Source organism: Euprymna scolopes, chromosome 1, assembly GCF_053919585.1.
Source record: "Euprymna scolopes isolate OS-2025 chromosome 1, ASM5391958v1, whole genome shotgun sequence".
Classification (NCBI taxonomy): Eukaryota; Metazoa; Mollusca; class Cephalopoda; order Sepiida; family Sepiolidae; genus Euprymna; species Euprymna scolopes.
Genome location: NC_136482.1, coordinates 4,131,682 through 4,146,440, shown reverse-complemented (window position 1 = coordinate 4,146,440; position 14,759 = coordinate 4,131,682). Strand labels below are relative to the sequence as shown.

Below are 14,759 nucleotides of genomic sequence, written 5' to 3'. Positions count from 1 at the left end.
TCCCTATAAAAGTCCGTACATATCGGAAGGTTTTCTACTCACATAACTTATTCATCGGGTATTTTTTATATGGAAATCTGTCAAGACGATGTGTGAAGCCACTTAATGTAAAAAACTAAATAATAAAAGATGATTATCGCAAAGACTGGAAATGTTTTGCAAATGCCAAGGCTAAAATTAGAAGAAAAACAACCAACAGGAAGAGAATTCCACTAGCTTCAGTTCTTTAAAAGAAGCTACTGGGATAGGAAGCTGAATTTCAATGGTTTATAAAAACAGCGAATTGATGCATACCACAAGACTAACGAGTCAATCCAGCTGCAACATAGGAAGCAAGAAATAGATCGATCAATGGTACATAATATATATTATAAAAAACCGAGACAAGCTACGCAATGTCTGTGAAACAGAGCTAGCAGGGAAGAAGAAAGAGTGTACTTGGCATTCCATTTCCGCTGTTCGTGGGCCCCATGGTACTAAGATGCAAAAAATTAAATGTAATATGAACAGAAACCTTGCTGACTAAGTAGCTGCTTTAAACTCTAGTGGCAATCTGACTTCTTTGGGATGAACAGAGACATGATTGCACGTGTTAAAACATGAGTCAACCGAAACTACTTTCTTGACTTTTTGCTCAAAACAAAGTGTAGGGTCTGTTCTGATACTACACGTCTTTTTTTTGTTGTTGTTCAGTGAATATAGAATTATTTCTGAACTGAGTTTTTGAACTCCAATTCAGAGTTTTTTCATTTTGGTTTTCTCAACATCAAATCGTAGGAATGCACGTAAATAGTAGATTGTAAACCACATAGGAAACGTCAATTCTTCGATTCTATATTTGATAAACTTATTATGCTGTTTACATATGGATCGAATTGGAAACTATTGACTTGTGATTTCATTCTACACCGCATTCCATCAGTTCGATTAAACGAACTCACTTTATTCAATATGGCGTCATGAGTTCTAGTGTTATAACAAGATGATTGAATTAACGATATGAACGACGTTTACACAAACAAAACCATCCGTTGGGAAATGTTGGATACGACAGATTGTTCCCTTTGATAATTGTTTAGTGATTTTATACTAAGAAAGAATTTTAGACTTTTTTCTTTTTTTTTACAATTCTCGTGTTTTTACACATACACATATATATATATATATATATATATATATATATATATATATATATACAAGTTAGAAAAGCATTTCATCCAAGGCATGAAAATTGTTAAGCAAAATGTTTTTACTATAGGCTTTAAAAATAAAGGCACAAGATTCAATTTGAAATTTATTTATCTTAAAAGTGTACTTTTATAAATTTTACAAATTAAGGTATAAAAATTTAATACCTTACTTTATAAAATGTATAAAAGTGTACTTTGAAGATAAATAAATTCCAAATTGAAGCTTGTACCTTTATTTTTAAAGCCTATAGTAAAAACATTTTGTTTAACAATTTTCATGCCTCGGATGTAATGCTTTTCTAACTTGTATCGTATCTTTTTAAGATTATATTTTATTTAATCTATTAATTTGGATTTAAAAAAAGATGAATGTGCTTTTGTATGTATTTATAAAAACTCTCCGCCTCTCTATTTCAGTTTGTATTTCTCCTCACACCACAACTCATTTTTGCAACCCCCTCTTTGTATTATTACAGGTCTGAATATTCTCTCTGTTTCAGTTCGTAATTCTCCTCATACCACAACTCTTTTTTGCAACTTCCTCTTTGTCATACATGTCTGAATAATGAAAAAATCTGAATTTTCTTAACTTTTTAGATTAAATTTTTTTAAACTTCTTTCAGAATAGAAAATATTTATAATTTAATAAGGAACATATTTAATATAGGTGTCATTAAAAATATTCAGTAGATAACGAGAAAAAATAGTGATGAAAATTTCAAAAGGAGTGTATAACTGGTTACGCTCAATAGTAGTCCTCGCCAGCGAAAGACTTTGTTATTGTTATTCTATTATTATTATTATTATTATTATTATTATTATTATTATTATTATTATTATTATTATTATTATTATTTAAAACATTTTGTGTCCTCCGCTTTCGCGCAAGGATCAATATATATATATATATATATATATATATATATATATATATATATATATATATGTGTGTGTGTGTGTGTGTGTGTGTGTGTGTGTGTGTGTGTGTGTGTGTGTGATTCAACATGTCAGATATTTTCTAGGATACGTTATTGAGTTTGTTGTTTGAATAAAAAAATCAATTTTTAATAGAACCGGGCCTACAGACTGGGATCAAAGGGTAGTATCCATCCCGATTATATTACGTTTTACCTGTCTTTCCAGACTAAGGCAATCCTTATTTTTACTTCTAATCTAGAAAGCAACTTTCTGGATTTTTTCCCACGTTAAAAACGACCTTTTGGAAAGTTTGCTCTCGCCAGGACCAAATAAATTTGAGTAAAATATAAAAATTAAATAACATATTTGTCATAAAATTTACCCTGACTCTTTAGTTGTTCCCGATTCGCCATCTTAATCCGATTCTGTTTCAATCTAAAAAAAACGTTGATTTCTTGTTTGTACATGTATTGGGTATATAAATTTATTCATTAAAAGTTTGAACGTGATCAAAATAAAACTTACACGTTGTGAATTAATAACTAGATAAATAAGTAAATAAAAATATCAGTTCCACCTGTTCTTTATATTTTGTGGAAATTGGAAATTGTTCACCACACGAGAATATTTTGAAAATATAAAAAAAATTCTATTTTACTTTTAGGTTTAGTAAAAAAAAATGCTTTAGCATTATGAATGATCGATATATCTAGAAATATATCAAACTTTAGCAGAGAAACACACACACACACACACACACACGCACACATATATATATATATATATATAAACTGTCTTTTTCGCACGATCTATGACTTTTTCTTTTCTTACATTTTTATTTCAATTATCCTGAAGATGTCCTCTGAAATAAGGACGAAACGTTGATTTTTTTAATAATTTCATTCGGTTTTTCTATTTTTCTTAAAACATATATATATATATATATATGTGTGTGTGTGTTTGTGTTTTGAATAGCAGGTGGATATATTGGAGATGACGCGGAGTTCATATTGGGGAACATATATAACGATGATGAAAGAAACATGTATACCAGTTCTTATATACTCCTTGGGATGTTCATATATAACCGTCCTTATAACATCGCTAATAGAATGATAATGACATTGCATCATGACGACGGCTGAGACAATTCCTGAGGGGAAGACATTTATATATCAGACAGGGAATTGTTCTTCTTAACATATACCGAGGAAGGGGTGATATGATGCACAGTTCTTAACAGAGAAGAGAGGAGATACATAATCTTCGAAGGGTTTCACCATGTTCATTAAAAGATGATAAACACAATTACTTTTCGTCCGTGATGAAGGATGCGAACCAAGACAATACTTACACAACATAATGATGACTTCTTTATTCATCTGACGATGATGACGTCAGGAATTCAACATGGTTAATCTTCTACCCTTCGCCTCCAAGGAGCTCTGACTCCAACTCATCAAATGACCAACTCATTGCCAACTGACTGCCCAACTCTCTAACTCTCTCCTCAACTCTCTCCTAACTAACTAACTAGCTCTTAGATCCTACATTGAGAATCTCCCTTTGTCTATGACGTCAGAAGTGTGTTTTCAAACGTGACTCTTTTCACGTGGCTTTTTGTATGTTTGTCCAACACAGTTTTGACAAACAAAAGAATCCTCAATTCTAATCTAACCTATTTTTAAACAATGTAATTTAATTTGCATTGTTCATTCTTTTAGCTGACATTTTTACTATCCCGATTTCTAAAAGAATGGACAATCAACTCTTTTTCCGATATAAACAATATTTAACTATTCTAATAGAATTCAACACTAGACTAAATTTCTAACATTCCATTTCTTAACTTTGCCTACAGGTTTCGATTCTAGGCTTATCCTAATCTTATTTTCACTTATCTAATATTCTTATTTACATGGAAAGGGGACCGTCCATTTCCATGTGACATGTTTGTATATATATGAATTCATATATATATATACACATACCCACATGCACACACACACACACACACACACACATATATATATATATGTGTGTGTGTGTGTGTGTGTTTATTTGTGTCTGTGTGCTTACTATAAGAAAGCTTACTGGGAAGCCATTGCATGCTAGATGCTCCATGATGTAGTACCTTTTCTCTTTCTATGCAGCAGTGTGCAAATGAAGCTAATGAATAGTTAAAAGCAGCATTTGAAGCACACGTTCCGCACTTGTTACCAAAACGCACTCTCCACAATCGTGAATCTCTGATTGTGCAGCTGCCATCGCTCATGGCTAGCATGCATTCGGCGGACTTATAAAATATAAGTCCAATAAAAATAAACAAAAGTTTGTAAAAGTCAGAATTAATTGAAAGAGAGAAAAAGCCGCAGCTAAGAAAAGTATTCCTTAGTCACCAGAAAACGCATTTAGGTGCAGAAATTAGGGACTTGCCATTTCTGAAAAAAATATAACAGCGCGGTAAATAAATCAATCGACAATTCCTCTACTATTACACATGGAGATTGTTTGCACGGCAATCAAAATGCACATCTGCCTGCCTGACGGGGTTTCTCTAACTCAACCTTAGACCCAACAAACCGTCCGCTCCCAAATTTCTGTTTGCAGACAGAAGCCACGCCTAATGATCATCCCTTCCCATGTTTGCACGTCGGACCAATCTTATCCCTGCTATACTATTAAAATGCTAAGGTTGCTTCAGTTCTCTCCAAACAAGCCCGTTCTACTGCAGATATCCAAAAAGTAATATTCGAACTTATATACAACGCACTGGAGAAAAAGGTGTGCTAGGTTAATAGCCGTCTACATATCTAAGACATTTACGTTTGTTTGGCATAATCATTTGGTAATAAAAACTTAATCATGTGGTATTACTGGACGCATACTTAACCTAATCAAATCCTTCTTAGATGAGAGATAAATTGAGGTTGTTCTTGATGGTCGTAAATCAAAACAACATAATAAAAATACGGCCACAGGAGGGAAACCTCGGATCTTTATTATTCCTGATATTCATAAATGGCGCCCATGATAAAATTGTCTCTGTGATGAGTATATTTGCTGATGACACTTTCCTTATAACTAACCTGAGCGGGAAATGGGCGGATTCATATCTAAGGGTATTAGCTAAAACTCTAGAGGAAGACCCCCAGTCTGTAGTAGAACGGTGCAGAAACTGGATAGTAACGTTGAATGCAGATAAGACAAATTTTATTTCCTCTAAGAAACCTTATAAACCACTGATTGCCATGGCTCATGATACCTTAACCAACAACATGAATTGGAACAAATATATTGAGGTAATTGTTAAGTCTGCTGCGAGCAACGTGAGCTCTCTTTACCGTACTAGAAGGTTACTCACACTTAGGAGTATCTTGTACTTCTACAAAGCCACTCTTCGCTCATGCATGGAGTATTAACAAAGACTATAGCATTTCAAGAACGAGTTTCTACATAATAATATTTACTATTTAGAAAACCACTCTTTACATTAGGGTGGGCCTCTGTTAACACTTATTTTTGTTGCTTTACGACCCTAACGCTAACCCTAACCCTAACCCTAACCCTAACGCTTCCTCAGGGAGAATTACTTGGTTGAGGAACTTCCTGAGAACGCAACTAGCTCTCCGGAGGAATAAACGATATCCAAACGATATCTAAACTATAGGCACATGTTGGAAACATCAACAAAAACGGATCGATATGTCGTCGGCTATAACTGGCTGGCATTGGTCACTTCTCGTCTTCATTGCGTCGTTACAGGCATCTGTCCATCGTCGGTATTAATGGCATTCTGGGATTTAACGCTTACAGAAAAATAGCGAACAAATTCATTTTTATAAAAATATAATTTATTTAAGATTTAACAATGAGGAGCATATTTTTATAAAGACCAGTTGAAACCAAACGCATGCTATATCGCGTCCGTCCATCGACTTCAGAACCCAAGCATCAACTGCTTTAAAAAAGTAGAATTATCTTTAATTCTCTCTTTTAACGAAGAATGAGAGAGAAGGGAAGTGAAAGAGAGAAATAGAGAAAGAGAGAAAGAGAGAGAAAGAGAGAGAGAGAGAGAGAGAGAGGGAGAGAGAGAGAGAGGGGTGCATTCATACATAATGTTTAAACATTGTTGTGTTTTGTATCCATGATTTCTTTCGGGTTTGACCTTTCAAATTTTAAGGTCTTATATCGTTTTGCCTTGGTTCAATATTATAAACAGACTGTCATTCTTGGCTTGAGTCATAGCAAGACATTTCCAAAATCACAAACACCTGCTTAACACATCTGCACCTCACAAATACAGATCAAGTATGGAACAAGGTTTATTAATGTAGAAGCGCCAGATCCCTCAAAAGGAGCTACGTCATTGTGTCACAGCTTGTTCATGGTTTTTCTAGAAATTATAAAGATTTGATCGGTTATTAGATTGATTTGCGTCACTGTAAAAATATAAACAAAATACAAATAATAATAATAATGATAATAATAATAATGATGATGATTATGATGATGATAATAATGATAATGATAATACTGATAATAATAATGATGATAATGATGATGATAACAACGACAACAACAATAATAATAATAATAATAATAATAATAATAATAATAATAATAATAATAATAATATCATCTTTACTTAATCACTTACCCCAAATCAGACCTTTTCTATATTTTATTAGGTTGGTGCAAAAACAATGTCGTTTTTTGACATAAAGTTGAACGTCAAAAAGCGACATTATTTTTGAACCAGCCTAATAGGTAATTACGCGATTGAAAGAGAAAAAAACCCAAATATTTAAGAATTTCGATAGTAAACGAGTGTCGCATATAAATTTAATATAAAAATATAATAATTTCCAAACTATTCTTTTAATCTTTTTAATCATGTTCAATCGCCCCCCCCCCCAAAAAAAAAACAAACAAAGCAAAACAAACAAAAATAAAAATGATACTTAAACAGAATACTGGCAGAACATATCATTTTCGCTCGATCAATATTTCTCATTGTTTTTTTATTTTTATTTCCATATAAACATATTTAAGTTTTGATATTGAAGTGATATTTTTAGTCCCTTAACTCAAATGGTTGCATTTTTTTACTGTTTTTTTTTTCTTTTAACACCAGATTGCCAATTGGACGTAAGATACTACTACGATAGATTGTGTTTATTATGGGATGTTGGGAAGTACAGCAAAACGGTTTCTGTTTACATCACATTTAAACTTCTGCGGTTTAGTACAGTAAGGGAAGCAGGAAACTGGTAAGGAATTCCAAATTATAGCAGTCCAAGGGATGAAATTATTAGAGTAACATGAGTTTCGGCAACTAAGGTTATCGAAATTGAACGAGGGTATTCTGCTGCTTGTTTGGCGGGAATATGTCTGTCGAGGGTTAGGGTTAGGGTTAGGGAATATGTCTGTCGAGGGGGCCCAAATTTTCAGCGTTCAACAAACCACAATCCATTAAAGTTTTGTAAAACAGACAGCAGGATGCAACATTGCAGCGATGCAACAGGGGTTGGAGCTTTACCGACAGTGCGATTTATTGTGACCATGTCTAATAGTGAGAAACAATTGGTAGATATCCAACCCAAACGTATAAAATCATTTGTCTGGCTCGAATTCCATTAAAACACGTTTCTGATAGCTGTTTCAATAGAGAGCAGTACACACAGTGTGGCAAGGTATAGCAAGGAGAGCTATAAGACTATCATTCTGGTCTTCTTCTCCGTCTCTGCCTCTGTCTATCTTTTTCTACCCCCCCCCCTCGCACGCACAAATACATGTAACATGTTTCTCGGATATTTCGTTGGTGTTCGAGTCGATTTATAAGCAAATGAAAACAATATGCGTCCACGACGGTATAACGGTTTATTCGCACATTCGTAACTGAAAACTTACCACCCTAATCACACCCTCCCTTCTGAATATCAAATCGATATCACTAGGGAGTACGTATGGCGGACATTTCTTGATTAGAAATAACAAATTTTCAACTTTAAAAGACTTTAAGGTATCAGGTGCATATAAAGATAAACCTGTAAAATAAAAGCAAGTTAAAAATGAACTCCAAACGAAACAAAGCAAACAGTAAATTGTTGAATGTGTTTTCTTGTGTCTATTCTGGTTTCTCGTGAGATTTCTCGAGACTTTACGAGACTATCTGTTTATGATTATCTAGAAATAACTAAAAAATATAATTATCGAAGCCATAGAATCGGGTTTGAAAAATACAACAAAGTTAAGCGCGTTTTATATAACTCAAAAATGTTTATCAGATGACAAACCATTGAAACAAAGGCGATATCTATGAAAGGCCTAGCAAACATACCAGTGGCATCCACTTATATATTGCGCACATCTGGTGGCAAAATTTTCTGTTGTATGAATTAATTACTGAGTATATCCAGTCTTTATCTTTCGACTTTCATTTTAGCAACTTATTTACACTTTCATTAGTTAATCTTTGATTGTACTAAGTATAAACTATATATTTAGTTATGAATGTGAATTATTTTTTATCTCTCTTCGTGCGAAATGCCAGAAGATGAAGATTGAATATCAGAGTACAAGTCCAAGAGTACTCTGATCTACAAAATGTCTGAGCAGCTCCATCCATGTTAGTTGGTAGAAGCTTCGCATGTAATTAGCTCAATTAGCACTACTAAAAGATAGAAGGTAAAAGCTAGTAGGGTGGACCGCCTAGAACTACACAAGATAATACCACAGCGCGACATCCAAAGAGAAAAAATATGCTGTCGGATAGATTACTGAGGATGTATATACTAAACAATCTCCTGGTGTTCTTGAATTGAGTTATGCTTGAAAAACAAAGTTCATGTGATTTTTCTAATTGACTTAAATTAATGATGAACACAAGAAACTCATCATTTGTTAGCTATATAGTTTTTATTTCATCCTTTTCACTTTATGTGGATTCAACTGGTTTCTAATACTTATCAATATATCTCATATATATATATATTGAAGCACTGACTTTTCTTTTGTCAGCATTCTCATTTATTACGTGTTTTGTACATACATATGTAGACACATATGGAAATAAAATGACCAAATTATAAAAATAATTATTTCTATATAAGTATGATATATTACATGAAGCTAATAAAGAAGTGTCACTAACAAAACAAATTTATCAGGATAGAAAAGTTGAACAGGGTAAAGAGGAGTAATTAAATGTATTAAATAGCAATATAATAACAATGAAATATATCTTACAATATATATATATATATACGATGTAAGATATATTTTATATAATGAAATATATCTTACAATATATATATATATATTTATGTATATATATATATATATATATATATATATACATGATGTAAGATATATTTTATTGTTTATTTGGATATTTTTACATTTTCCTCAATATATTTAACACATACATTTTTATTTCCAATGAAAATGTGTAGAAACTCTTAATACGTACATAATGGTTTACAAGGTTTGACATTATGAGTGGACCTACGTCGAATAGCGACGTATAATAAACAAATATGAATTTTTGAGTCTGGCGAGTAGCACAGGTTGTAATTTCATTAAATTTGTAAATGCAGATGGACTCCTAGGCACTAAATCTTAGAAAGCTAAACTGTAGATTTCAGATGAGTTAAAGCAGCAAACAGATAAGAAAAGAAATTAATGACGTCAAGTTTTTCTGTCGAGTTTATAAGAAACAAAGTTTTTTTATCAGTATGACCATAGAAGTCGCACGAGACACATTGTTAATAATGCGAGTATGATAATGGAACCTTACACGCGATAGTTGGCCAATAATGCTATAAAAACGAAAAGCGAACTTTGATAATCTCCAAGCGCGATTTTTTTTTTTTTACATGGGGGTCGCCACTTATCAAGGCTCGAAGGCCACTCAGGGATAAGGGTTATTGCGTGTACAGTAATCAATGAGATAGTATTGTAGTAATCATTAGTATTGGGGGTTTTGATAGAGTGTCTTACTTAAGGGGGCGGTTTGTCAGAAGTTTGTTTATGTTGGACTTGAAGACGTCCAAGTTGTAGTCAGGTGGGAAACAGGCAAGCGGCAGAGAGTTCCACTGGCGTGCAGTTCTAAGAAAGAAGCTTTGCCCATGGAATCTACGTTTGGATCTAGGCACAGATAAAGAGTGGGGAAAATTATTGACAGTAGTTTCAGCCAGACGGGTGTTTATCATGAAAGATTGGCGAGGGGGGACGAGGGATTGGAGCTCAGACGAGCACCTGCCATTGAAATAGCGATAAAACAAAGACAGGCTTGCAACGTCTCTTCTGTGGGAGAGAGGTTGCAGGGAAGAGAAAAAGGCATTACCCACTAAACCACGAAGTCTATTTTGTACTCTGTCAAGGCAGGATAGGCTGTTTTTAGCAGCTCCTGTCCAGATGTGGCAGCAGTACTCCATCCTTGGACGTACTTGGCTTTTATAAAGATAGAGAATTGCATCAATAGTGAGATATCTTCTGGAGCGGTAGAAGGATCCCACCATTTTCCCAGCGTCCCTGGCAACAGATTTGATGTACGTGTTCCATTTTAGATCAGGAGTAAAGGTCAAACTCAGAAGTTTGTCAAAACATGGAGCCTCTCCAAGACGAGAGCCATCCATTTCAATTGATGCCAGATGGGTTTCAGAGCGTTGATGATGTAAAGATAGAAGCTTAGTTTTGGATGCATTAAAAGTGACCAGCCACCTCTTCCCCCATTGTACCACGTGTTCAAGATCAGAGGAGAGAGAATTAGAGAGAACTTGGTCGTTTGTTTTCCTTCTTCTTTATGAGATATAACGCATACAAAGTCATCAGTTAAGTATGAAGTTATTTTCTTTACATCATCATTCAATTGCAACAACTAATACTTGACGTTGTTCGGGATTAAATAATTCGTATATTTCTCGAGTTTCCTCCCAAATATACTAAAACTAAAATTCCAAACAAATGTCTTACTCCCTTTCTGTGCGAAAGAAATGTTTTCAGCTAACTACACTGAAGCGGCCATGCTGAAGAAAAAGACAAAGTTAACTATGTAGTGATTACTAGACAAGGAATCAGTGCGGCGCTGACTATAAGAAATGGTGAACGCATTAATATTAGTTGTAGAAGACAACAAAGAAGAAAAATGGCTACACATAAAAAGCATACAAATTATATCTATCTGTCTTAGTCCGATATAATTTGAGTTTAGCGTATCATAACTATCACAGGCAGAAGTAATATCTTACTATCTTCATTTACTCATTTTCTTGTTCCTGCCATTGCCTGTATTGCCTCGTTCTCATGTCTCCACGCGAGAACTCACATATCAGAGGTAAAAAGAAAGAAAAAACTCAGGAGGATGCAGAAAATTTAATTAGCTCCTCTTGATCGTGGATATATAGTCTTAAGAAGTACAAAGAAACGAATAAGTAAAAACCGAGTAAAAGGAGATGAGAAAAATAGCCAATTAATTGCTTAATTTTCGCTTAATGAACCTTACAAACAGACATTTTTGTTGTTTGTATTTATTGAAATCACTTCAGACAAGACATGAAGTCATTTGATGTAAGGAGCTAAAAACAACACTTAATGGTCAAACTTTTACCAACGATAAGTGGTAGATGGATAAATACCGACTAAGAAAATATTAGGTCGTCCCTATTTGCCAAAAACATCGCTCATGGAATGTAAAATCTAAAGGACAAAATAAGGAAAGAAAGAGCCACGAGGCTGTCAAACGTAAACACAGAGTTTACTTATGTGTGGTAATACAAACTGATTTTCTTAATAAATATGTAAAAATTTATTTATTTTCTAATAAAACTAATGTAGAATATATTGTGCTGGTGGTACTGACACAAAAAATTTCATATGCGTCCACTTCTCAAATATGCACAATAGCAAGTAGTTTTTTTTTTAATTGAGTCTCGTCAATAACATCAAATGAACAATAATATAATCTTCTTCTATATATATAAAAGGCAAAATGTGTGTGTCATTTCGTGTATGTCTTCAAAAAGCTTTTCTCGCACACGGTTCCGAGGTCGTTACGATCGCTTACAACTGTTTATATGGGTCCTAAATAATAATATGTACGATTTGGGAAAGCGCGTCGCATCTAGATTTATTTACGTCGACTTTTACAAAATTATTGCTATTTTGGCTTCTCGCGTGTTGATAGGGCTTTTTAGTATAAATAAAGTGAAACTAAATTCAAACGGCATATTCTCGGCATTGCGCCGGGGAAAAATGTCCAGAAGCAATCAGCTTTGATCAATCTTGTATATCAGATTCAATCTGGACAATTGGGAGCTGCTTTCCCCTCCCCAACATCTGTTGGGGGAAGAAACAGTCAAATTTGGATAAACAAACCCAAACGCTGCGCGACTTCTATTTGACCTTCTTAATTAGGCCAAATGGGAGCAGCAGAGTTAACTTTTATTGCGCACGCCTGTTTTTATATTTAAATAAATAAATTAATTAAAACCTGCCTAACGTTGTCTGTCGCCGTGGCTCAATGGTTAACGTAGCACTTTTTTTTTCACACATTAATTTCCAACTCAAGGGTACGGGTTCGATTCTCATACTCACCTACCAAAACATTTTTTTAAATTATTTAACACCCCACGGAGTTTTGATTTACCTCAAAACACCCGGGCATCGCCGGGTACCCCCGCTAGTCTATATATAAAGCGCAAATATTTGCCTGTATGTCAGTTTATATGTTCATCTAAAAGTAAAATACTAAAATAACAAAGAACTACAAAGTTGGTATATTTTTTATTGATAGTCTCTCGGATAAATAATATGTAAAATTTAGAACTTAAGATGTTCGAAATTAAAAAGTAAATGTCCACTCATGAGAAATCGATGGAAGTAGCGTGTATATCTACATTATTATTATTATTCGCCCATGCAAGGAGTATTGCTGACACATACACGATTAAAAAAGAATCGCAAACCTAATAATTCCAACACTCTGAACCAAACTTCTGTCCCATATGGCATCCCTGTGCCTGTTATCCAAGTACTTTAAATTTGCTTGTACCCCTTTGACGTAAATACCCGACAAACTAGATAACAGCAAAACACTACCCCTATACTTTAGCGATCCCGAGATGTCGGAAATCTTTCTACTTAAATAGCTTCTTCTATCGAACTGCTAGGCTTTGAAATTATCTCTAGGGCCTCTGCTTCCTGGATTGAACTGTGATGCAGAATTTCAAGTGTAATGTGGAGAGAATCTCGTTGCCCAACTCCCTATATACTATCCCTGCAAATGTGGTCTGAAATAGTAGCCACTTTCAACTTCGAGGTACTTTGTCTTGTTTGGGGTTAAATAACAATAAAAAAATTAAATATAAGTTATATTATATAAATAAAACTATGATAAAGACCCAGTGTATTTAGCCCTAAGTTATGTCTAAAACTAAAAAGACAAACTCTTTTTTCGTTACGTGTGCGTTAAGAGAAAAAGGAATAATAGGTTTGTGACGTCATCTAACGTTATATCTATATAATCTGAATACTAGCTTTCTAAAAACTGTTTTTTAATATGAATGTTGTATCTCATCTTTTGTAGGTTGATCAAATATCGGCACCGTGGAATGAAAATAAACAGCGAGAAGCGCAGAAGTAGATCCCGTCATGTTGGAACAACCTCTATATTTATTACAGACATCAAATGAATGAAGTGACCCGTTTTAAGACGTTGGACAATTGAAATGTTTGAATAATGTATATATATATATATATATATATATATATATGTTTAAATAATGTATATATATATATACGAGCAAACAGTTAATAAAACATGTTAAAAACACTTTGAAATGAGTTAAAAACATATTTAATCTGAAAAGGAAACACTAAATAAGTGGATAGTCCTTAATCCGTGGAGTTTCGGAGAAATACTTTCCTTCTCATCAGAGGGTAGAAATTAGCAAAATGCGGGATCGGATTTTGCATGCAAAAGTATTTGATGAAACAACAAGTAAGTCTTACTTGAAAACAAAAAAAAGTGAAGCAGAGGGGATATGGTGAAGAAAAAGGTGATTACACATGACTGGATAGTCTGGTGGAAGATAAATAATCCAATATATATATATGTTTAAATAATGTATATATATATATATATATATATATATATATATATATATATATATACGAGCAAACAGTTAATAAAACATGTTAAAAACACTTTGAAATGAGTTAAAAACATATTTAATCTGAAAAGGAAACACTAAATAAGTGGATAGTCCTTAATCCGTGGAGTTTCGGAGAAATACTTCCCTTCTCATCAGAGGGTAGAAATTAGCAAAATGCGGGATCGGATTTTGCATGCAAAAGTATTTGATGAAACAACAAGTAAGTCAAAGATCTTACTTGAAAACAAAAAAAAGTGAACAGAGGGGATATGGTGAAGAAAAAGGTGATTACACATGAATGGATAGTCTGGTGGAAGATAAATAATCCAGTGACGGTAAAATCCAAATATATAACTTCAAGAAACTTAAAAGAATTTCCATTTGTACAAGTAAAATCCAAGGAAATCCCGTAACTGGAAGAAGATGGTCCATAATAATTCAAATAATATATATATATATATATATTTAGTAATGTGATTGATAATTTAAAATT

The 14,759-nt window shown here is 33.5% G+C and overlaps 1 protein-coding gene across 2 annotated transcripts in view; it reads left to right on the top strand.

Annotated features, from left to right (window-relative positions):
- Positions 1-14,189, top strand: part of LOC145268254 (uncharacterized) — a 125,873-nt gene extending 111,684 nt beyond the window's left edge. For both annotated transcript variants that reach the window (XM_080124594.1, XM_080123980.1), the window contains exon 3: positions 13,699-14,189. In XM_080124594.1, the coding sequence (XP_079980720.1) occupies positions 13,699-13,804 (106 nt within the window). In that variant the 3' untranslated portion in view covers positions 13,805-14,189. The remainder of the gene's footprint in view (positions 1-13,698) is intronic.
- The last annotated feature ends 570 nt before the right edge of the window (positions 14,190-14,759 follow it).